This window comes from Pyxicephalus adspersus, chromosome 8 (genome assembly GCF_032062135.1).
Source record: "Pyxicephalus adspersus chromosome 8, UCB_Pads_2.0, whole genome shotgun sequence".
NCBI lineage: Eukaryota > Metazoa > Chordata > Amphibia > Anura > Pyxicephalidae > Pyxicephalus > Pyxicephalus adspersus.
The window spans coordinates 48,325,281-48,349,519 of NC_092865.1; the positions used below are offsets into that span (position 1 = coordinate 48,325,281).

At 41.7% G+C, this 24,239-nt stretch overlaps 1 protein-coding gene across 1 annotated transcript in view; it reads right to left on the reverse strand.

Annotated features, from left to right (window-relative positions):
- Nucleotides 1-364: 364 nt before the first annotated feature.
- PLXND1 (plexin D1) overlaps nucleotides 365-24,239 on the reverse strand; it is a 77,757-nt gene continuing 53,882 nt past the window's right edge. Inside the window, exons 22-36 of the mRNA XM_072420497.1 lie at nucleotides 24,065-24,177; nucleotides 22,356-22,463; nucleotides 19,651-19,781; nucleotides 18,446-18,644; nucleotides 15,948-16,094; nucleotides 11,391-11,547; nucleotides 10,926-11,029; nucleotides 10,056-10,119; nucleotides 9,621-9,655; nucleotides 7,499-7,603; nucleotides 6,886-7,049; nucleotides 5,911-6,058; nucleotides 3,697-3,837; nucleotides 3,507-3,581; nucleotides 365-3,358 (exon numbers count right to left, since the gene is read on the reverse strand). Coding sequence (XP_072276598.1) covers nucleotides 3,242-3,358; nucleotides 3,507-3,581; nucleotides 3,697-3,837; nucleotides 5,911-6,058; nucleotides 6,886-7,049; nucleotides 7,499-7,603; nucleotides 9,621-9,655; nucleotides 10,056-10,119; nucleotides 10,926-11,029; nucleotides 11,391-11,547; nucleotides 15,948-16,094; nucleotides 18,446-18,644; nucleotides 19,651-19,781; nucleotides 22,356-22,463; nucleotides 24,065-24,177 — 1,808 coding nt within the window. The 3' untranslated portion in view covers nucleotides 365-3,241. The remainder of the gene's footprint in view (nucleotides 3,359-3,506; nucleotides 3,582-3,696; nucleotides 3,838-5,910; nucleotides 6,059-6,885; nucleotides 7,050-7,498; nucleotides 7,604-9,620; nucleotides 9,656-10,055; nucleotides 10,120-10,925; nucleotides 11,030-11,390; nucleotides 11,548-15,947; nucleotides 16,095-18,445; nucleotides 18,645-19,650; nucleotides 19,782-22,355; nucleotides 22,464-24,064; nucleotides 24,178-24,239) is intronic.

The following is a 24,239-nucleotide window of genomic DNA, read 5'->3' on the forward strand; positions in this document are numbered from 1 at the left end:
ATAAATGTATGTGCTAATTTTTAGGGAATTCCTGCTATTGATTATATCCACAGTATGTTGGCGTGGTGGAAAGGCCTCTTGCATTGCTGACCAATGGGAGAAAAAATACCACCAAACATTATTGGTGTCACTTCAACTTGAGGCACAGATTGCTCAAGGAACCCTGCTTAAGTAACACTGCAAAAGTTTTAGGAACACCATACATTAACTTGTATCTAAATAGCTCTGACATATTATGCAGTGCTGTACAAAGGCTGGAGGAGCCCTGGTTGGAGCACTGATGTAAAGTATTTGTGCCAAATGCATCATATACCCTCCCACTTTTCTACTTTTTATCCACCAGAATGGTCATGCAACAAGCCACAACAGTTTAAATATATTTTATTACAAATGAATGACTTCACAATAGAACATTACCCATTAGAACAAGATTTCACTTATATACATCTACATACAGTGTGCATCTTCCGCGTCTCGTAGAGAGTGGGTCCTCTATTCAGAGGCACCAGGGATTTGATTTGGGATTTTATACTCTGCCCCCCACATCCCCTCTTCTTGCCTTGGCAGAGGCTTTTTGCAAGCCCATATTCTCTGGCAAGAAGAAACGAGGAAGAATAATTTTTAGTGGTAGATACCTGGAGTATATCGAACTGCAAAATATGTAATGGCTACAGCTGGCAAAATCAGACTGAGTTTGTAATAGGTTGACCCACTAATGTGCAGCACAACATAACTTTGTGCACTGTTTTGGCCGAATTATTCTGTAACGGTGGACTTGGCCAGATCTCTAATGCCAATAGCGTTTAGTGAACCTGTTGGCCACCTTCTCCATAGGCGTGCCATGTTGCCTAGACTGTTATAATAATTAAAGCTTCTGCTCAGCAGATAGTCACAGCTTTGCATACTTTGTCATATACCATATATTAAATTTTACATATCTCTGCGGCCGGCATTGCCTATACGGTATGTGGTAGCCAGCTACCTATTACTTTGACACCTGTCCCCTTCAGATATTGGTTACCCCAACTTAACTATCGGGATAGCCATTCATAAAGCTAAAGCAAGTGGCCGCTGTGACGGCATGACACAAATTCTCTCAGTAACCACAGACTTGATACACGCCGGTCACAATAATTCTATATAATGGTGCAAAATTACCTCTATGTAGGTCCAACAGTGATCTCCCCAGCCCCTTTTAGCCGGGTGCGCCACCACACACTTTTTAGTAACCACCTGGCTGTTTTTGGGTGGTTATTAAGAGTCTGATCATGATACACAGGCTGCCACCCACCTTCAATTTATTCCCACCCAGCTTCAAAAAAAAAAAAAAAAAAATCTGGGGAGAGCACTGGGGTCCACCATCAGATTATTAGAGAACTCAATTTTAGATGCATTTGACTTTTTAAATTATGAGCTGCCATATGAAAGTTTTGCAACTGGCTGCTGTTGGACTGGATTGCAATGCATTTACAGGAAAGATATAGAAGTGGGATGTTGCTGGAGACACGTCCATTGCAGAATGTGTCTGGCCTAGAATTTTCTTCCGAGGTTTTACACTTCCCTCCTGTAACTTTGTCCGAAACAATTTCTCTCGTTTTTCAGCTTCCTCCTGCGTCCTTAGCAGCAAATTACATTTTGATAATGCTGAATAACTTACATACTGGTACTGTTTTTTTGAATTTTCAGGCTATTTTGTGATTCTGTTCCTTCTTTGAAAAGAAAGTGCTGAAAAGGTATTTTCATCAGGCCCCCTAAAAGGCATATCCACCAAGCAATGGATATAAGATTGTGATCTTTAGTGGACCTGTGCATCCTACCTATGAAGCCCTAAAACTCTTAAAGAAATTCATCTCTTAAATGATCATTTAGATTGATTAGTGCTTTGATCATGATGACCAGTATTACTTGAAACTGGTGGTCAGAAGCTTCATGCATTTGAATATATAAAAAAAAAAAAAAAAAAACAATGATCATATTTGGAAGGGTGTCTGTGGCCCATTCAGTTTTGAAAAGTTCCAATTCCATTAATAGTTGACAGGGTGTTTTGAAATTGCATTGATCTTTTGGAAGTCATGACATTCCATTATCCAAATCTATTACTAAAGTGGCCACTTAAAGTGGCTAGTTGCCACTTTAAAGATGCAGCTGTAAAAGTATGATAAATACTAGAGATCGATGATTTTGGGGGCCATGTAAAATTCCCTGCAGAAGCATTATATATAATCACAGAAGGAAGCTTTAAAGGAAAGAAACATTCAGTAAAAAGTTACTCCAGATCAATTTCAGAATTATGAAGACCGAAACCTGTGATAACAGACAAACACGTATGCCACCATTGACCACATGATGAGGAAATTGGTAGCAGCTAAAGGATTCTTAATCGGTTGCATGCCTATTCCAAGTCAGTATATTGGAACCAGGAATCAACATAACAGCCAGTCAGTTGGCACATTCTAAAAGATATCTTCAATGGTAGCACCTGTATTGCTATCAGGACAGGTTCTCTTATCACATTCTGCTTCTTTACAGCTCCCATAGTTCCTTTTCAATCTGACGGGATTGGCAGTGATTCTGTATACCCAAGATTGTCTAAATTTGCTCTACCAAAAGAAAAAAAAGTGCATTATACAAAAATACGGTCCATCTTTCTTTAGACCTTTCTGGAATGGACTGAAGTGCACTTGCTCACAAAACGTGTCTATTCTGTAATTCCCAGTGGAAATGCGGGTTCCTGTAAAGAGTACTGTACTCCCTTTTATATTGTCCTGAGACAGCCGTCATTAAGGCACTCGCAGAGCAATGGTGGTGTTTAGCCAGGAGCCTCCAGCAAACTTTGCAGCGTCTGTAGCAAGTGGTTGTCCCCTATGCAGTGCCGTCCTGTTTGTTGTATACGTCATTACTGAACAGGACACAGAGATCGGTTTACAGTGCAAAATTACGTCTGCGACTTTGAAATACGACAGAAAATCTATGGCGTCGTTCGTCAGCCAGAAAATGTCCAAACCTCAAAGACTTGTTGGATGTAATGTGGAGTCCTCAATTCCTATTCTCAACCAAATCCTCCATCTTCTAAGAATGGTAGAGTTTATTTCCAGATGCTAAGCTGTCTGTGGCTTGCAGAGTGCAATTTTGGTTTGTCTTTATTTTTTTTCTGCACAAGTTTTTACCACCCATTTATTGCCATCATTGCAGAAGGATTAAAAAGTCATGGCTTAGGGTGGATGGGTCCTGCTGGGCTTTTTTAGGCCTCACTGCTACAGGTGTAAATGTCATCCTCCATCAGGACAATCACTTGCTCGAACTTGTGCTGCAACTGGCCGCGTCTGGTAACAGGATTGGCTTCCAAAGCGCTGACAATCTGTTAAAACAAAGCCAGATTTTAGCTTCCATCATTTATTTCTTATCTCCTATTAATGTGCATCTAAGCCCTAATAATAATTTAATTTCTCCCTTTAGCTAAACTATTGATGCATTCCCAAACAAAGTTGGAATAAACCAATGCTTACCTGTGAACGATATTTTTTGGCGTATTTGTAAATTTCAGCAACGGCCACATTGGTGTTAAATTTATTTTGGTATTTCTGGAAAACACAAAACAATCTACAAGTTAGAGAGGGCAAGAATGATTGGAACTTGGTGTAGAGATGGGGCTAAGGCTAGGTGTATTGGTATGTGTGGGCTTGATTGGCGTCTTACCCGTGATTCCTCAGCGAGGTGGGCATTCATTTCTTGCTCGCTGAGCGGGCTCATCTCTTTGATCTGTTGGTAATATTTCTGCACAATTTTTCGATATTCTGGAATTTCCTTGGCATAAAGTAACTTATTGGTGGGAGAGTCCTGGAAGAAAAGTTAGAGGTTGGATAACTTTGGAACGTCATGGCCTCCTAGCCAGCTGAGGTCCGTAAAGCATGACAGGTACACTTCAAAGAAGAGCTCCACCAGCATGAACAAGCAGCGAACATATTATATTCAGCATTTTCCCCTATTACTGGAAGAGCACCTTTTGTGCAATCCCAGTACCTGACAACCTCCCAAAATATGTCTGTCGGCCTCCTTCCAGACCGAAATAATAATGTTTTATTTCATTGCCATCCCCAAAACAGTTTGGAAGATGGCCGAGCTGCTGACATTCTCTTGTATTCCTTAGTGGCTCCCCTAATAGGCTGCGTGTGTGGCCCAATTGTACAGTTCATGTCTCTCTTTAAAGTTGACCCCTAAAGGCAGTTTTTTATGCAACTTGGTGGCAGGTCAATGAACTCTCCATTACTAGAAACATTCCCAGCTGTGTGCTGAGCCCCAATGGCCTGCAAACCAAAACAGGCTCCAGGGTGCCAAGTGTGCATCAGAGAGAAAATTGCATAAAGTACAGAGAAGATTTCTGGACCCAGAAATTGGACATCAGAATCTCACACTGTGATATTATGACTCTACACCAGGATTTTAGAACCCCACACTAGGATAGCTTTACCCTGAAACCTAGATATCAGAACCTTGCATTCAGATATCTAAACTGTGCATTGGGATATCAACACCCCATTGCGAAATATTAGAATCCTGCAAATATCCAAACCCCCTAATAGAAAATCAGAACCATGCACTGATATAATACCCCAGAACTGGGATATCAGTATCCTATGCTGGGATATCAGAACTCCTCATCAGTATTATGGAACCCTATAATAGAATATTAGAAGGCTGCACCAGGATGTGTCATTGGCATATTCATACTGTGTATCAGAAGTCTGTACCAGGATCTCATTACCTTGTGTTGAAATAACAGAACCCTGAAATGATATATTAATTCCCGAGAAGTGGAATATCAGTAATTTTGAACCAGGATTTTAGAACTGTACAATGGGATAACAGAACCCTGTATCATGATATATGAACTTCACACCTGGATAGCTGCATTCATAACCTAGAACTGGGGTATCAAATTTCTGCGCCAGGATTTTAGAACCCCCTACAATGCGTAGCTAAAACCTTGATTTAGGATGTTAGCATTGGCATATCAGAACCCTGCGATGGGATATAAGAACTCTGCACATGGGTGGGGTGTTCATTCCCTCATTTTAATAAATGGACCATAAAGTGAATTAAATGGTGTATTGTTGGCCTTGGCAAGCGATTTGTCTAATTTTTGATCAAGGGTAGATGTTTGATTCAAACAGTCTGATTGAATTCAATATCCATCAAACTAAAGTCTACTTGTGTATAGCCAGCCTATAGCAGGACCTAAATTCTGCAGGGAAATGGCACAATCACTGTTTTCCCACAGACAAAAATGTAACCAGCATTTCACATTGTGTACATCATTTGTTTTTTATCTTCTGTGGGAATTAGTCAGGTAAACCTGTTCTGCCCTGGAGCCTCTGACATTTTATCTATTTCCTGAATGAAAATGCTGTCCTGGGTTATTTAGGATTAAACACTGAACATGGCCATTTAAATTCTGCTCGTCTTAAAAGTATCCTATAGCCATTTTTCTGTAAGTGAAGAAGGATTAAGGCTTATGCTATATTTTTTTTTTTTGTGTCTTGTTGGGGAGATTTCAGATCACTTCCTGCAATGTCATCATTGGAGGGTATGTAGACAAGAAGTTGCAAAGAAGCTACTTTGAGATACATGCACACACAAACAGAATACGCTTTGCATCAATCTGTCTGGGTGACAATAGTTTCCTTTGCGCCAGAGGAAAGGGCATGGTCTGTGCAGGCCTTAACTATACACAACAGCTGAGTCAATAAGGATATTAGGTGAGTGAGATGAAGGAACATCTACTATTGTCTTCGCATAATCTGGGCTATGGTATGTGATATCAATTCTTTTTTTCTAATCTGGGCACAGTGTATTAATCTAATCCTATGGGACATCTTTGCCCACCGCAAACAACATTACCGCCGGCCTCACCTTTCCAAGCTGCATATCGGAGATGGAGCAGGCGTCTATGAATGCCTGAGCGATGACGGACAGACAGGCGTCCATGTGGTCTGACTTTTCCATATCAAAGACGAACTCCGGGTTTTTCAGGATATTCACCCAGAAACGCAGAGGAAGGCTGCAGAGAAAAGTGGGAGAAAGATAAGATATATGGAGATCTTACCATTCATGAAACCCATAAGCCAAAACATGAAACCCTCAGACAGGTGACGAAAGCTAGAAAGATAGCCAAGTGTTGGATTATGAGCAACTCTGACAGGGACCAAACTGTGAAGGCTGGATAATGGGTCAGAGCATGGCTGGTTTGTAGGGTGTTCCTAGTATGAAGTGGATAGGCTGTACCAAAAGGGGGACAAGAAAGGCCAACCAGTGACCCAATGGCAAGGTCATTGGTGTCCTAGGCTCAATGATTCATCTTGGAGGTAAGCCTGTGTGGTCTGGTCCTACAGAGGAGCCACTGTATCAGAAATTGCTAAAATACTTAATGCCGCCCATGAGAGAAAGGTGTTGTTGGCACACACCGTGCATTCAGCTTTTTATGTATGGGGGTTGAGTAGTAGTAGACCAGTTACAGTGCCAAGGTTGAGCCCTGTCCACAACTGTGAGCACCTACACAATGAGCATGTGAGCATCTCGTTTTCTTTTAGATGATGGGGGGGGGGGGGGGGAACACATGGGCAACCCAAAGTGGTAGCAGGATAAGGCCAACCAGAGGTCCTAAGAAGTCCATGACTCAAAAAGGTCAAAGCTGTCTTGGTAGCACAAGGGGACCTACACAATATTTGGCAGGTGATTGTTGTAATAACACTCTATAATTGTATGCAAATTTAGATTGTTGCTTGAAAAATCAATTGTGACCCAACCAATTTCATTTGAGGAACCCTACTGGTCCTCTAACATAATAAGTGGCCAACTACTAAATTCTCATGTAAGCTTGCGTCTCACCTGTTGGTCTTCCAAATGTGCAGTGTGTCTGGGTCGGAGATGCCACGTTTTTCTGCCTGTTCCTCCAGGAAATCAAAGAAGTATTTGATGGCCAGGGGTGGGCGGTCCTCCCGAATGCTGAGGACGGCTCGGAACAGGTCGTCCAGAAATTTCTGCAGAGTTCCCTGATGTGTGAGAAATAAAGCGGATGAATGAATTTTCAGCCAAAACCAGTATGCGAAAATGTGAATCTGCCCGTTTTGTGCCAACCCAGGGATGAGGGGGAATCTTATTATTCTTTTTTTAACCCCTCAGCATCAATTGCAAAATTAAGCAGAGTGGGACCCTCTTAAATGGCTGTGCAAGGAGAGCAGACCAGGCACCTCAAGGATGAATGGAAGGTCTCACCACCTCCAGAGACATGAGGAATCGATGGGGGACCCAAGAGTTTACACAACACTAAAATTGGAGTGAGCATTTGATGGCAAAATAAAATTAGAAAACCGAGAACCAAACAATCCAAAATCAAAGATCTAATTGGGCAAAAAGTTGGATCTTATTGATATCAAAAACCATTGTGAAATTCCATATTTTGGTGTTACCTAAAAAAACACAAATACACATAACCAATCACCTTGGTAGAAAGCAGACGGGTTAGGTAGATCTCTGGTAGAACCTTCTTGCGGTGACTCTGCCGGTGAGATTTCTTGTATTCTAGAATGTCATCAGTGGGGAGAACCTGAGAGGGGCAAAAAAAAATCAGAATGGTCATCAAGAGAATTAGAAGGATGAAGAAGGACAATCTATGGACACTATCTGCAGAATAAAATACCTGCAGATATAAAAACATTTCAACCACTAGGGATATAAACATGAGAATCCTGCATATCCGGGATAGAACTCAATATGCATTATTAATCCAGAGAAAAGCAAAAAAAAAAAAAAAGTATATACCCTGGTTCAATCTACTTTACCGTGTAAAAAAATTACTTCGATACCATTCATTTCAGTAAATTCTTTTCATCTCAGAACCTGAACAGTCTAAATCCCTTTATTAAATATATGAATATGATTTCTATGATGTACGATATAAGGGTATAATACAATGATTAATTTTGCTTCAATTTTCCAAAGGAAAGATAAAATCTGACCCTGGACGACTGACAGTACTGGAAAAAAATAAAATTAGTGCACAACCAAAAGAAGGTTAAGAATGAAATGGAGACTTTTGGCTTGCGTTCCACTTTAAAGCCCAATTCCCTTTACAGTGTGCAGTAGGACCTGAGGTCACTCCATAGACTCCAACTCTGTTCTGCTAAATGTGGAAGCCTCATTCCATCACCTGCAGGCAGGACAGCCCCCCACAGAGACCATATAAAGTTGTTCACATGCATGATGCGTGTTCCATCCATGTTACTGTTAAAATCTGGAAATAAGAACCTTCTGCAAACTAATGTTACACCAGGCAGGGGGGGCAGCGAGTTATAGGACCGGGGAAGGGGGGGGGGGGTTAAAATAACCTGGCATTCCTCGAATGACCCCAAATTCCTGTCTGGCAGTGTTATCTCAGGCACGGGGCAGCCTGATTCCAATTACACAGACTTCTGTAATATCTGTAAGATTATCTCATAACTCGCCGTCTCTATCGGTTTATTTCTAAAAATACACATTTTTTTCTGTGACCCCCCCCCCCTAGACTATGAAAGACGACCTTGGAACAATCTGAGCTGAGTGAAGTGTTGAAAAAAAGTTAAGTAAAAACATCTTGACATGAATCAAAGTGATGAGAGTTCTCAGCAAGTTGTCCGTGTATGAACATTTTTGGTGATGATCAAATTTAATCATCCATCACATCATTGTAGAAAATTTGTTGTTTGAGATGTAAGTTATACAAGATTTGTATACCCCATATAGGGGGGGGGGGCAGTATTTTTTTTTTTTTAAATGTTCTATGGAATCGGAGCTGGCCAAATCCATTCCTCCAGGGCCACATTACACCTAATATATACATATAAACAGACTTATATATATATATATATATATATATATATTTTTTTTACATCTATGGGGATATCCCTCCATCAATCATAAGTTGTGTGTCTAAAATCCTTATTTGCCGTGTGCAATCCATGCTGGAAAACCGCAATACAAATTGCAGGCAAATGTTGTGAAATCTATCTGTGTGAATGTGCTTAGATTCACTTTCTTTTGTTTCTAAAAAGGCCCTGTCACCTTGACCTATCAAGGCACAGTGATGGGCTCTGGTCAAAGCCAAATCCCAGTTCTATCAATATAGAGATCTTATGATGGTAATCCCAAAAATCCAGAAAACGCTGAGTGTTCCTGTGTATGACCCAAGCATATGTACCCCAGAGGGGGTAATGACCATGCTCTTGGTAAATTCCAACACTTATGTGATAGTGGAAGGATTGGTGAAAAGTGCTGAGAAGTGGAGTGAAAGATTCTCAGGTGACAGGTATTACAGACCCTGTCATTTACCCTTAAATGTGACAGGGTCTCTTTATAATTCTTTCTAGGTGCAGTACTCTGCAAAACCTCTGGGTGGTGCCATCTTGCTCTGATAATAGGCACCTTATATATGTATGTCTTTATATAGCACTGACATATTCCGCAGCGCTGTACAGAGTCTATAGTAATATCACACAAGTCATCTAATTGGGATCTGCCAATCTGGCAGCTTTAAAGTAATTTAATTACAATTTAAAATAACTTACGCAGGAAGACTTTAAACTTACCAAATGGAAGTACTTGTCAGTGTCCAGGTCTTTCACTGAAACAAAACAAAATAAAAATATTTTAGATCTAGTTCATCTATACTTAAGTTACATTATCATCTAGGGCAACATTTTCACAAGGTTTCTGGAGTCACAATATTTTGTGCTGGCCAATATCCCTATTGGCAGTGTAGGGAACACTGGCTGCATTCTGATAGGGCCACAGGATGATCAGGACTCTCCCAGTCAAATTAATTTTAGAATTGGTTCGAACAGGTAATAATAATTGCGGGGATTAAATTTGAGGCAATCAGGTGGCAGGCTGCTATGTGTGATTGCATAATTGGTTTAAAATAATAGATGAGAAGATATTATTCTCCAATTGTTACATTTACCTAAGATTACAGACAGAAGGATACAAAGTAACAAATTGAGCACTGCTTTCACTCAGCTCACCTCGCCCCAATGTGTTATCTCTCTGGTCCTTCAAGCTCATGGCCAGCGAAGCTCCATCACAGACCTGGAAGATGGGGAAAACCACATCAGCACAATCCTCATACTATGGAGAGTTCATGAGCACAGCACAGTGAATGTAGAATGAATGCAGTCAGTGAGCTACCAATGTAATGCAACTCTGTAATGAACATGTAAGTGAGTTTATTTCATTGCAATTAGCATCTTCCAAGGGTTCTATTGTAGTTTTCAACTGTCAACCACCTGGATTGCGGTATAACAACCACCTCGATTGGCGGTATAACTGGGCACCCGGTAAGCGGAAACTGTACCTGCTATGTGTGAACGACCCTTATGCACCATAAGTATTAATTAATGCATTATTATTAGTGGTGGTTAGATTGTTCAGATTGGAATTGATTCTGACACACATGGTTGCTTTTCCATACTTTGATTGGAATTTGAGCAAACTGGGTTCTAATCCAACATTACTATACTTGTACTGTACATTGACTAATATAGAAGAACACCGGACCACAGCATTTGTCATTGGATGGATTGGCTGGGCTGTACTGTATCTGTCATTGATCATTATTAAATGGCTCATTTTAAAATACCATTTTGAGTTCAGATTTTCCAAAGCTGATCAGATTTCTTGACTGATTAGATTCAGAACTTGTGTGCTCTGGGCAACTCTGATTACAATTTATTCTGAATGGCTCTCCATGGCACACACAGCACATCACATGCATAGTTGTTTGCTTTTTTGCATGCATGCATCAAGGTGTATTGGTGCCTTACTGCAGAATGAAACATGTTCAGTAATGCATGCAATGGCATAAAGTAGCCCTTAGATGTCCGCATTTCTCTTACCTTATAATGTGACAATGTGTTCAGCTTCTTTCTTCCATCCTCCATAAGTGACGTGTCATCGAGATCTCGCAGGATGAAGCTTTGGGAGCTGGAGGAGAACCATTCTGTGGAGGAAGAAGAGGAATGCATAATTACCTAAAAAAGAAACAGCTCAGTGCTATATGTCATGTTTGCATTCCCCATCAGAGAGATATCATAGGTTGTCACCAGGAAAAGGGGAAATCTCCCAATGGTGTCACAGGCAGCAATATAACCTGATTGAGGTTATAATTCATCCTTCCTTGACAAAACTGTCACTTTAAGATAGGACTACAGAACCCCCCACCTCTTACAAAGTGGCCAGTATTACAGATCACAGAGCAAGCAATGTCTGCAGGCATCCAGATTGGGCAGCAGTCGTGTTGATGGCCAATGATAGTCACATGTTGCTCTCAGTTAGAGCTGTGGATGAGCAGTGACACTTACCCAAATCCACATCCTCCACCTGGGGCCACTGGGAAAAGGGGAGATTCTTGCAGAAAGCTTCTAGAATTTTCTCCTTGCATTGGCTGATGGTGTCCGTGTCCAACACGCGTACACTCAGGGAGTCCATGCCACAGCCCTGGAAGGACACATTAAGGTTCTGCAAAGAAAGGTGGTGAGACAGAGTTAGCCGTGCTGAGCTAGAATGGACAGAGAAGACACAAAACAGGAAATCCTCCTAGAATCAGCCATTTCAATGGGCTTTCCTTTTCACCAGCAAGTCAAGTTGTCTCTTGACCACATAATCCAAGCTAGAACTCCTCCACTGGTTTCTGATTGGCTACCTCTGCTGAATTGGTGGACAGAAAGCCAAGCAACAAACACTTCTTTAGAAAGTCAGCAGGTGAAAAGACATACAGAGGAAAACAGAAGCTGACTTTTGTTCCAAGAGGCAACTGAGAAGAATTGTCTGTGCATGCAGTAGCACATCTCACCTGCAGGGGGCAATGTTTGACAAACACATACCATCCAATTTTATTTTATAAAATAATCACAAGTACAGATATAAAAATATTACATATATAATATATAAATAAAAAATCTTACTGATATCCAATAAATGAAAGGGGCTGGGGAGGGTGGAGCTAGATGATTCTGTATGGGAATCGGGCGTGGCTCTGTCTGATTTGCTGCAGCTTCTAATGCATATTGTAAGTAATTTCAGTCCAGGAGAGGGAGCCGGTACAACTATGCAAGACTAAGAGGAGACTGGAGGGCAGATTTGTTACAGGGGAAGCTGGAGGGCAGATTTATTAAAAAGGAGGCCGGAGGGCAGATTTATTGCAGGGGAGGCTGGAGGGCAGATTTAATGCAGGGGAGGCAGATTTAAATAATTACATTCCCCTTTTCAGAAGGTGTCATTCCTTCCCTGTATTTGTATGTACTGGGTTTGGTTTGTTTGGCTTGGCATTATGAGGCCCCCAGTGGCTTTAATAAGATAACTGCATTATTATGTAATAAACTGGCTGCCATCAGATAGCGAGGAGCCTGGGCCATCTGATACCATTACCCTGACATCACAAGGGATCACTAGTGGAAAGGGGTTTTATGGGACTGGTGTCCGAGACCGAGATATTAGACAACAAACTTTATGATTTCACTGCATGGTGCCGCTGTCACTGCCTTGCTTCAATTATTTTACTTGTATGACTTGCTATGGACATTATAGCAGAGCTCTTGGCAGATACAAATTATTGCAGCAGTAATAATATAATATTAATACTTTTTGTATTTCTGAATTCAAACAGTGTAAGTATTTGACTTTGTTCCAGTATTGGTCTCGTGCAGACTCTGTGCTGCTTCTATCTCTCAGTGCAATCCAGCAGCACAAAGAGTAAATCATACCATGTGCTGACAAGCAGCATGCTATAAGAAGGAAAATTCAGAGAGCGATGAACATGTCACTGTGCTTCTTCTGTCCAGGCACAGACTGGGTGCAGATCTCGGACAACCTGGGCTTGGAGGAAGCTTGTTGAATAAAACTGGCCATTAGGATGATGACATCTAGTGGCAGAAAACAGTACTGAATGGTCTGGATTGGAAGTGAATGTTGTAGCAAATATTCTGCTCTTGGCATGAGCAGTTTATTCTTATCTTGACAAATTTGGCTGATTTTTAAAATCAACTCCATAAAATACTGTTGGATATTATTTTGGGAATAGAGTAATTTTGAGTGTGTAACACTAAGAACCCAGGCTGATTCATTAATTTCCTGTCCCAGAAAGAAAGATGAAATTACATTATAGAAAATTCGCTCTTAGTTGTCACCATACAATGTATCCCCTTTGATTGCAACTAGGACTACTATAGTCCAGACCCCATTAAACACAAAGCAGGCCACTGGACTACAGAGATTGCCCTGAATGATCCTTCTGGGTGACAACGACTGAACTTCACCATCACTCCCATTGCTTGGAAACCTCAACTGCCGGTCATTGTTCTGAACACATCTGACAACCAGATTGCCACATTCTGAATCAACAATACACTTTGTAGTTTTTCTCTCTCTCAAATGTTTTCAAAATCAATTAAAAAAATTTTGAAACATTTGTGATCTAATTCATCAAATTAAGTTGAGATTAAATCTTCAAAAATAACCCCAAATGCCACAAACCAGGCTGCTATTTATATGGTGATCTGGGTTGGGTCCCAGACCATACCCAACCCAAACTTTACATGTTGAGAAACACATGTAAATGTTACATATGTAAGGGTTTATATCACCGACATATGACACAGCGCAGTACATACATTGCTTCTTGGATCAAAGTGTGTTTGGAGATGAAGCCATTTATTCTGTGTGCCAAAGGGGCACTATTTGGCATTTAATATTTAATATTTGCACCCAAATATTAAGAAGCGGACACCTCCACAGAATGTGAAATATAGTTTAAAAAAGTTTACAAACAATATTGTCAAAATAGTGGATCTAGCCAACAGTGTGCAGAGCTGGGGGCCCCCCCATTGACCTGAGTTGGGGCCCCTGTTGGCTCTCAAGCATAAAAAAAAGCAATATGTATGACATGCATTGTCAATAATGTATCCATTGCTGATACTTTTCAACCTCTGAATAAACAAGCCCAGGGCGTAAATATGAAAACTGCCCCAACCCATATGGGATAATAAGATATAAAGAGCTGAAAGGGTAATCTAAGCGGATGCAGTGGGCGCTGCTCCTCCTTTATTCTTGTAGAATATTATTATTAATATTAATAATAAACAGGATTTATATAATGCCAACATACTATGCAGCACTGTACATTAGATTAGGTTGCAAATGACAGACAGATACAGACAGTGACACAGGAGGAGGAGAGGACCCTGCCCAGAAGAGCTTACAATCTAGGAGATGGGGGAATTAACACACAATAGATATGCCATGTGATCCTGTATAGAAGACTTTCTTGATCTTTTTAACATGGGGAGACCCTTAAAAAACTTTCGAGTCTTTCGAACTCCTTCTTAAATTCCTATATCCACAGCTCACAGTACATTAGTGTGATGGTCAGTGGAAAGAATTCCTCCATTGGGAAGAATGTCACCCTTATGATAAAAAAAAGATCTCTGAGGTCACTAACCCTGACCTGAGAGGCACAAACTGCTCAAGGAACCCCCCAACCTCTGGAGGAACCCTGATGTATAGGGTGACCCCATTATAAAGAAGAGGTATTAGCAGATTTATTCTCATAAGAGGGAGGAAGAACAAGGGGAGGGGAGGGGGGGGGGAAGGAAGGGGGGTGTTGCAGAATTTAAGTCAGCTGTGATCTATGTGGGATGCTGAGTGATCATTTGTTTTCAGGAAATGAAAACATCCCGCTTTGCCTTTTGTACATTCTGCAAAGTTTGTGTCATATGTTCACCTCCCCTGCCCAGGCCCCCTCCACGATGCAATTCCTATACACCCCCCCCCATGTAATTCCTATAAACCCCATTTCTATCCAACACCAGGCCCTTCTATGTAATTCCTATATACCCCCCCTCCTCTTCCCAAAACCAGCAGTGACAGATTCTTCTGCTCCATATAGGAAATGAAATCCCTCGTCTTTCCAGCCGGCGGTACCCCTCTCCCAGCGAGTCCGCCGCCATTAATCAAAGGACTCCTGGGGACAGGCGCTTCCATGTCATTCCCCCCAGAGAGAGCCCAAGGGCCGCTGGGTTAAATATGGCCCCTGTCTGGGATATTTCAGGGCAGAACACAATGTGTTACTTGACTCATAAATCACTGCGACTCCCACTGTGTTTTCTTTTCCTGCGAGCGTGAGACATGGCTGAGGCTCATTTTACCTGCCTGTCAGCCTGGATGGACCGGGGTTGCCAACCGGCGAGGAATTTGCAGTCAGTCTGTGAAAATAATGCCTGAGCATGTCCAAAAAGTCCAAGGAAAATGACTTTTTTTTAGTCTATCAGCAAAATACATTCTAGGTGCAATGAAACAAAAAGGTGTGCAAAGTCTTATTTCTTTTCAGCCACAGTCTGAATAGAAATGTCCACCCCCTGCAGAAAAGGAACCTCACTCGCCATGTGAAAGCAGTGGTCTCTGTGTATAGATCTGACACACACCCTACGAGACCCCTCCAATCAACAGCTTTGGCTTTGACTCAGAAGGGCATGTCTTCTGCAGAGAGACTACTGCTTCCCCAAAGAGGGCTTTCTCTGCTACATGTTGGCAAGCACATATTGTTTTAAAAGCCCCTAGAATTGGTAATTGATTGGGCTTTAGGATATTATTAATATTAATAATAAACAGTATTTTTATAGCACCAACATATTACGCAGCCCTGTACATTAAATAGGGGTTGCAAATGACAGACAGATACAGACAGGGACACAGGAGGAGGAGAGGACCCTGCACCAAAGAGCTTACAATCGAAGAGATAGGTAAGCACCTGGAAAAAGTCTGATTGACCAATAAAATTATATCCAATAACAGATTCAACAGTGGAAAGACCCAACACACCAAAATGACCCTCTGTAAACCTTGACACCATTGTTGTCACTTACCATGGGCTTAGCCTCAATGTTTTCTCTCAGCAGCCACTCCTCGTTCAGGGTGTACCGCGCCTTGCCGGTGATGGCGTCGATGGAGCCCTTGTTGATTTGCTGTTTGATGGCGCACAGCAGCAGGAAGAATGGCTCTCCCACCGTCTCCTGTTGGTGACACATAGAACAAAGAATAGATTGGTGGGATTGGAGCATAGGGTTGGAGTGGGCGTGGCATAGTTGTGACATGAGCGTGGCTTTTTCAATGCTTATATAATGTTTTAAAAAAAGCCAGAAGAATTTTATGTTGGAATGATGGACCTTTAAAACCCAACTAAACCCAAAATCCAGCAATGTAAATTTTAGGTATCACCTTTAAAACTAAACTGATTGGCTGTAGCTGTGCACTTATCCACAGCCAGGGCCTTTAGTGGGGTCCTATAAATTACCTCCAGAGACCAAAAGCCCTGCCTCCTCCTATACTCCTCCCACTGGCTCCTTGACTCCTCCCACTTGCTGAATTCAGAGAGGAGAGAAAATGATCTGCAGTGCAGTGTTCAAGCACATTTTTGAAACTAAATGGAAATTCTGTTCATCACTTTAGAGGGTAAGGATCCTTTAAATTTGACGCACTGTGCTAGGAAATAAATGGATTTTATTTCGTCCAGCTTTAGATTAATTCAGCCTGTTATGGAATTCGTCCTAATTCTGAGTTTTGTCATTTCGACATAATTAAAATCAGTTTTAGGTTTGGTACTTAAGTTTTGTTGAAATAGTAAACTTCTGTCACTGGAAATTATAACTTGTGATTGTTTTTAGTGTGGGTGGAACGAGCGGTGTACACCGAAATCTATTCACTTCTATAGAAAGGGTGAGTGGGTGGGAAGCTCCCCGCTGCTCCCCACCCCCCATAAAAATTGACTGCAGATATCTTGGTGGGTCAGTTAGTGATTCATCACGGCAGATTGCTAAACAGCACTAGCCATCACTGTACGCACTTCACTTCTCAGTTCAATGGAGAGGGGAGGACAATTGGGAGGCTCCCTGATGTTTCTTCCCTTATAGGAAAGCATTGTAGTCATCTTGGTTGTCTAATGGTCCACTATGGTAAATCACTAAACAAGGCCAGAGACACTGCATGTTCAATTCTTTGGAAAGGGGAGGATGAGTGGGTGACTCCTTGCTGTATCCTCCCTGTAGGAAGTGACAGCAGTTGTCCCAGTTGGTTGCATAGATCCACCTTGGTAGTTAGATTGCTGAACAATGTTAGGAACCGCTGTAGGCATGCTACATTTGGCAATCCTGATTGTTCACCTTGGGGACAATTATCTAAGGTGTGTACAGAACTACAGATCTGAAGGTGAAGTAGGTGACTGTCACCAATGTGGTTCAAAAAGCAGCCAGGTGGTGGCGCTGTGACATATATGAGTACAAAGAGTGGTGTGGATGTCAAAAGTGTGGTCTGTAGAACAGACAGGAGGCGGGGCAGTGACACAGTAGAACTGCATGCTTTATATGACGTTGTCACCCTGAGATGGGAAAGTCACATGACTGCCAGCAAAATCAGTTCTCATCATTTTCCTTAATCGGCTGAGTGGCTGGATCTCCCCTTTAATTAGCCCGCTGTTTCCTGAAGGTGCAAAATCTCTTTAATTTCCCATCACCATAGTAAATGTTTGTTTGCCCAGACAGATGTCTTGCAGCTGAGCGTGACAACCACACAATTAAGTGACACCGAGGATCAGATGACAATACAGAGCTGTAACAATGTAATACATGTATCTAGGGGCTGCGGGGAGAATGGACCGGGTCCAAGAATGACAGAACCGGCCTCAATCCGGGCTCCGTATGTGGAAACTGTGCATAGAGTCACCTCACCTCCCCTCCCTGAAATCCCCATCACACACCAGGATCTGTTTTCTAAGCCCCAGTGACTGCCGATAATCAACTGCAGGCTTTACAGAACAGAGCCAGGGCTTATTACTGGGGTCACCGCTGTCACAACACGACCTCAGACCTTTCACCCCGGAGAGCTTAGCACCAACAGGACAGTAATAACCGCACACTGTCTGTGTACTTAATGCCGAAATCCCCCGGCGGGCTAACCAGACCCTATAGGCCAAACCATGAACATTTATATACCTATGAGATTATACTATAAATCTGGACTGGCTCTAGGGGTATCCTTTTAATCCAATAGAAAGACAAAGTGGTGGGGTGATGGACTCTGTTCTAGGTAGGGATCCATATTGATAGCATGAAAGAGCAGAGGGAGGACTTATTAGTCAGCTGCTGCTCATTCGCTGTCCAATCACAGGCTAGGGAGACCCAGCTGTATTGCTTAGCTGTAGTCAATCACTTTAATGCCATCAAAAACTGAATGCAGCTTTAAAAATGATCAAGATGCCAAAAGTATCTCCTATTACTATTTAGCACAGCTCAGCTCCAACATGGAAGATCAGAAGCATGATATGGTTGGGGACAATGTGGTTACAAATATTTGGTTCTGAGGCACCTACCCGGAGGCAGCTGTACATGCAGATGGACATCCAATTGGTCAGCATTTTCTCCACCACCGACTCGGTCCGGCGAAGCATCAGCTTGGGGTTCTTGGAGGCTGACGAGTCTATGAGGTCCACCAGGAGATCCTTCATGATGCTTGTGTAATACTCCAACTTGCCATGGAGGGCGATAGTGAGCAAAGAAGCCAAGTTACACCTGAGGGTAAAAGTGCACAAATATAAGAGGTCATTAGGATTTGTACACTGCCACAAGGGGGCGCTATAATTCAGACAGCCCAAGGTCACATGGTATGTAGGTAAAGCACTACTGAGGGGTGAATTATTGCTTATAATGGGAACATGATTCCAAAAAGATGAATACTACAGAGTAGCCATTCTCTATTACAGTTCCATAGAATTCTAGGGTTCCTCCAGAGTTTGCTAGGACTCCTTGAACTGTCGCTAACTGACCATCCCACTGATGGACCCCACTGATGGCAGCCAGTTGCGTTACAAATATTGTTTTAATTGTCTGCAAAGGTGATATTCTGACCAAGAGGGGGCATCTATCCATTGCCTAACATTAAAAAGGAGCTTTTTTTAGCCATAGACTGTTTTAGCAGGGGTTCTCAGAAACTAAAACCATTACAAGGCTTCCTTTGGGGTAATATTGTTGAGAAAGGCTGCTATAGAGTGTCATTTGGGTCTGCTAGGGCTGCTGATATCATATTGAAGATGGCACCACCCAATGGCACTGTGGGGGCTTATGGATGTCTGCCAAAGGAAGGCCTTAGGATGCATAAAATATGGTAAATGCAAATCTTAAAGAAACACTTTGGTTTAAAGTAATTGTTTGTTGACAGGTTCTCTTTAAAGGAGCCCTGATTTAAGCTCTTTTGAAAATCCACATTGCTTGGCATGATTTTGAACACCCACAAAGCCCATATGGCAGAGCTGCCGATCTTCATATCTAATTTGGAAAGGTCAAGCCATGAAAAAGGGCAGCAATGACATCCTGCGGGACTCTGCTAGGACACGTTCCCTTTAAATTTAAAACGCAAGTAGCGATTGGTGTGAATGAGATGTTCCGGGGGTAATTCTCACATGTAATGCGACACATCACAAAGTATCAGATGGCAGCCCAAAGCAATTACAGACACCAATGTTATTTTCTTCTCTTTAAATAACTTGTATCTGCCGTGAAGCTGTCACTCTCCCCCCACCTGTCTCTCACAGCGAAGTCCTTCTGCAGCTCCACCGCGTGGATAAAGGTGACCAAGAAATGGCGATTGTTCAGCAGCGTTGACAGCGTGACGATCCCTTCTTCCATGTTTGATCGACAGCTTTCCGGGACCTGTGACATCAAACAAACACATCAATATAAGGTCTCCAATATCAGATGTGACAACGTTCTGCCTTTCAGCACATTTCTAACCATAAATGAACAGAAATGAATTTGGGTATTACAGCAGATCCAATTTCTCCGACTTTTCCAAGCTTACACCTGGCCATTGCTAGCTGGAATTCTGAAGCATTTCTCTCTTTAAATATTGAAGTTTAAAATCCTACAAACCTACAGATATTAATAAAATAATCCCTGCTCCTGGTCTGATAAAGCGGGTTTTTCTCTGTGAAACGAGTCACCTGTTTTTTATCAATAACTGACAAAAACAAAACTGACCAATTGATGTTGTTCACATAAGTTTATATAATGTGGAATATGTGTTTGATCTTTTTTTTTTTTTTTGATTGTATTAAATAAAAGTTGATGGTTATATACTTGGACAACTTTCCCTTAATTACTTTGGAGAGGGTTTGATTGTATCTAGCAATTGCTCTTCTGCGTTGTCACATGCACCTCTGGTGGAGACTACAAATGGCTGTGCAGGTACTGTCCATGCTGGGTACAGCAATAAGAATTTGAAAGATAAAGGGATAAATGCGTAGCAATCATTTTATACCAAATAAAAGGCTTTTGGAATTGGAATGTCAATTGTGGTGGAAATTCGATTTGATAGTGGCTCAAGAACCAATCGGCTGCTGGCTTGTATTTTTTACCAGCAGTAGCAATATGTGGAGCCTCATTGCTTTCTACAGATTACTTGAATGGTTCTTGTTTAAATACGTACAAATGTCAGATAATAGTTGGTGGAGGTGAGCGGTTGTATACGACTCGGGTTGACGAAATTCATCAACCTGCTTTGGCCAATCGGGAACAATCATTATTTACTGCTATGAAGGAGAGCACAATGGGGTGCTGTTCACTTGTCCTCCACCATCCCCGAATGGCATTGTGTGTACTCATTCATTTATCTTTCACTGGAAATGATCATGAAAGATTATTTCCAGTGACAATCATCTGGCATCCATCGGAGGTCATCCATCATCCAATGGCATCCCAGATCCTATCTGATTGCTTTTATTGTTTCTGCAAACATGTTATTATATATGATTTTTTTATCTTCCACCCTCAAAGTTTTTCAGAGTTCCAGCCAATAAAAGTGTCCGGTGATTTTCCTGTTCTCGGAAGTTGATGGGTTTGATACAGACGGCCGAGACGTGCAGGAAGAAGAGATTGTCATCACTAATCATCATCGAATAAACACTGGGAGCACTTAATTAACTTTTAATTCTGAGCGGGGCTTAAGGCAGCTCAGGTTTCAGCTGTTTCTGAGCACACAATCTCCACAGCTCCTGGACATCCAGATTACATTAAGGGGGTTTATGGTTAATTCAGAAAAGCCTGCAGTTATCCAAGGCTGGGGAGGTGCAGCTAAGTGGAATGTCCTGCCACTTTAAGACTGGGATAAACCAAAATATTTTGTGTGTATGCTGGCCAAAGGAAATTACATATTTCTGTACTAAACACTATACGACCACTATGTGAAGATGTCTCCAAAGAAGGGTCTTGGTAATACTCCATCATACAAAGACATTGTGGACAATTGTGCTTTTCCAACTTTGTAGTTTGGTGAAGACTCTTTTCTGTTTCCGCATGACTATGCCCTGGGGTACAAAGCCAGCTCCATAAAGATGACTTCCTCTCTCATAACCTCATCACATGCACGGCTCCAAGACTTCTCTAGGGCCATCCGACTCACTGGAATGGTCTTTCTCTTTCTATACGGCTTGCTCCTTCTTTCTGCTCATCTAAAAGAGCCCCGAAAACCCTATAAAAATCATTTAAACCTGCCTAATTTCTTCTGTCTCCTAAAGACTCACTACTTACTGACCAATCCACATCCCCCTCCTTTTGTGCACTACTTCCCCCTCCTCCTAGAGTGTAAGCTCTTCTGGGCCAGGTTCTCTCCTGTTTCATTGTTTGTATCTGTCTTTCATTTGTGACCCCTATTTAATGTACAGCGCTGTGTATTATGTTGGTGCTATAAAAATACTGTTGAGTGTCTGGCACAGAACCCTACTGGATCAACTGGAACACTAACTGTGATCCAGGTTGACTTCCTACAAACACTATTTGAATATCTAAGAAGCCAGCAAGGTCAGCCCTTTCATTTCTATGAAGAATAAAGGGAAAGATTCACCTTATTTCACATACTGGAATTAGGTCCTACCACCACTTTAATAAATTGCTGGGAATGATAAATGCCAAATTTTGGCTTGATGTGCAGAAAGAGGAGTCTGAAGGATCTATCCTCATCACCATTTGATAACACTAAGCCAATCATCGGGCACCAGTGCTGTCGTGAGCAAGGAAAGGGAAAGTGTTACATGCTCCGTATAACAATAAATATGGAGTATTTCTCATAATAGCTGAGTATGTGTAGCCTGAAGAAAGAAGATGCGTTGCACTATAGGAGCAGAGGGCACTGGAACCCTTCAACTATTTATTGCACAGTGCAAGATAAATACTGTTTATTAATAAAATTACAAATAAAATAAAGGATACCCAGTATTTATTCAGACTCACCCTCCAGTCGGGGGACAGCAGCGGGTGCGTTTCTGGTACCGGGATCCCCAGATGGGAGTTGAAATTCTGCATGGGTAGTATGTAGCGATCCTCATATAGAGAAGAGCACTAAAGAAAGACAATCACATGGAACATTCTGTGAAAACCCTTGAAAATCCCCAAAACTTCTGGCAGCCAAAACATAAGTCATGTAAGATCAGCAGTTTCAATGATGACATAAAATACATGTACTGTATTGCTATGGCTCACACAACCATGCACAATTAAAAAGCTCTCCAAGACTGCAAAAGTTACACTATCATGGGAGAACCTGGGGGATCCAGTAAACTTCAAATGGATCTGGTCCAGGATTTAATTGGCAAAGGTTTTTAATCCTGGACCAGTTCTATTCCAAATTTGCTGGATCACCCAGGTTCACCTATATTGGTTCATCTTCCCCTTTCTTGGAGAGCTTTAATAAATCAGGTTCACAAATACAGTCACAAATCTCCATTATTTTAAATAAAATTGTACCTACATCTAAAATTATTCCACCTCTCTCTGCGGGTACCAGTACAGCTCCCTCTTATCATATGGAGATGTGGATAGAGGGGGTATTCTGTACAGAGTTGGGCTTTAGTCAAGTTTTGATGGGGAAGTGGAGCGATAATAAAGGTCAAATTTCTGCTGAATGGGAAGTTTTCGGAGCAGCGTCTTTCACAATATGTCACCCTCTGATTTACAAACACGTGGCTCCCTTCTGTTTTTTCTAATAATAAAGTTGGCATCTGAAGATAATCACAATCTGTGGTTATCCCGGCAAAAAAAAACACATTTTACCTAATACTGAATAAACATTGCTTCAATTCTCACTTCCTTTTTTGAGGAGATTGTTTACCATTTTCTTCCCATTTATTCAACACAACCTTGCACTGATTTATCCACAGTGGCATTTAACAATTCCCAAAGGATTGCCCCCCAATGTGCTCGATGGCCCTTATAACTGCCACATTCATGGGAAAACAACAGGCACCTGGCTGCAATATTCCATCCCGGTATTGCAAAGAATGCATCTTTACCATGTATAAGCCTTTCTTATATTGGAAAGTAAATGACCCCACAAGGACCTGACACCCCAATGGATCACTCCAGCGCAGGATCCTTGAGTTACAAAGGCAAAGGAGCCAAAGTACGACCCCATTTCCTTCCAAAGAACCCAATTTAGCTGCTCTTTCTTCCTACCATTTGGCCAGCTTCTGCTCTAAAGATCTCTATGATTGAACCTTTTGGAGTGAAACGTGTCAGCATGCAAGGTCCTGGTGGGGTGGTGTAATTTCAAGTACAATATGGCTGCATACCTAAAAATATAAACTTTTACAGAACTGTAGATAGTTAATCCAGATGGGTATAGTCACAAATATCTCAAATGGTACAAAAAAGGCAAATCATTAAAATGTGTCCCTGGTGCCTGACTTGTTTGTGTTGCTAAACTCATGGTAAATATTGGATCACAAGCTCATTAATAACACACCTCATTGCTATATGTACTGATTTTTACCTTATTCAGCGGGGAATACAAGTAATTAGTGAAATGTAACCTACAGTAAATGTTAATTCAATCACTAAAATCTCATATAAGCAGAGCAATCGAAAAGTAAATCAAATCTACACACATTCATTGGAGTTACTGATCCCTTGTTTGTAAAAGAGACAGACGGGGTCAGATATACCTTGGGGAAGAAAGTGCGAGTGACAAAATGCTTGTACTCCAGGAACGGTATTCCCTGGCTGCGGTTCAGCTCTTTGGTCAGATCCGTCATGTCTGTCTGCAGCTCTGCAAATCCTAAAACCAGAGACAAAAAAAAGACATTGTCAGCGTTTTCTCACTGACCTTGGATAAAATGA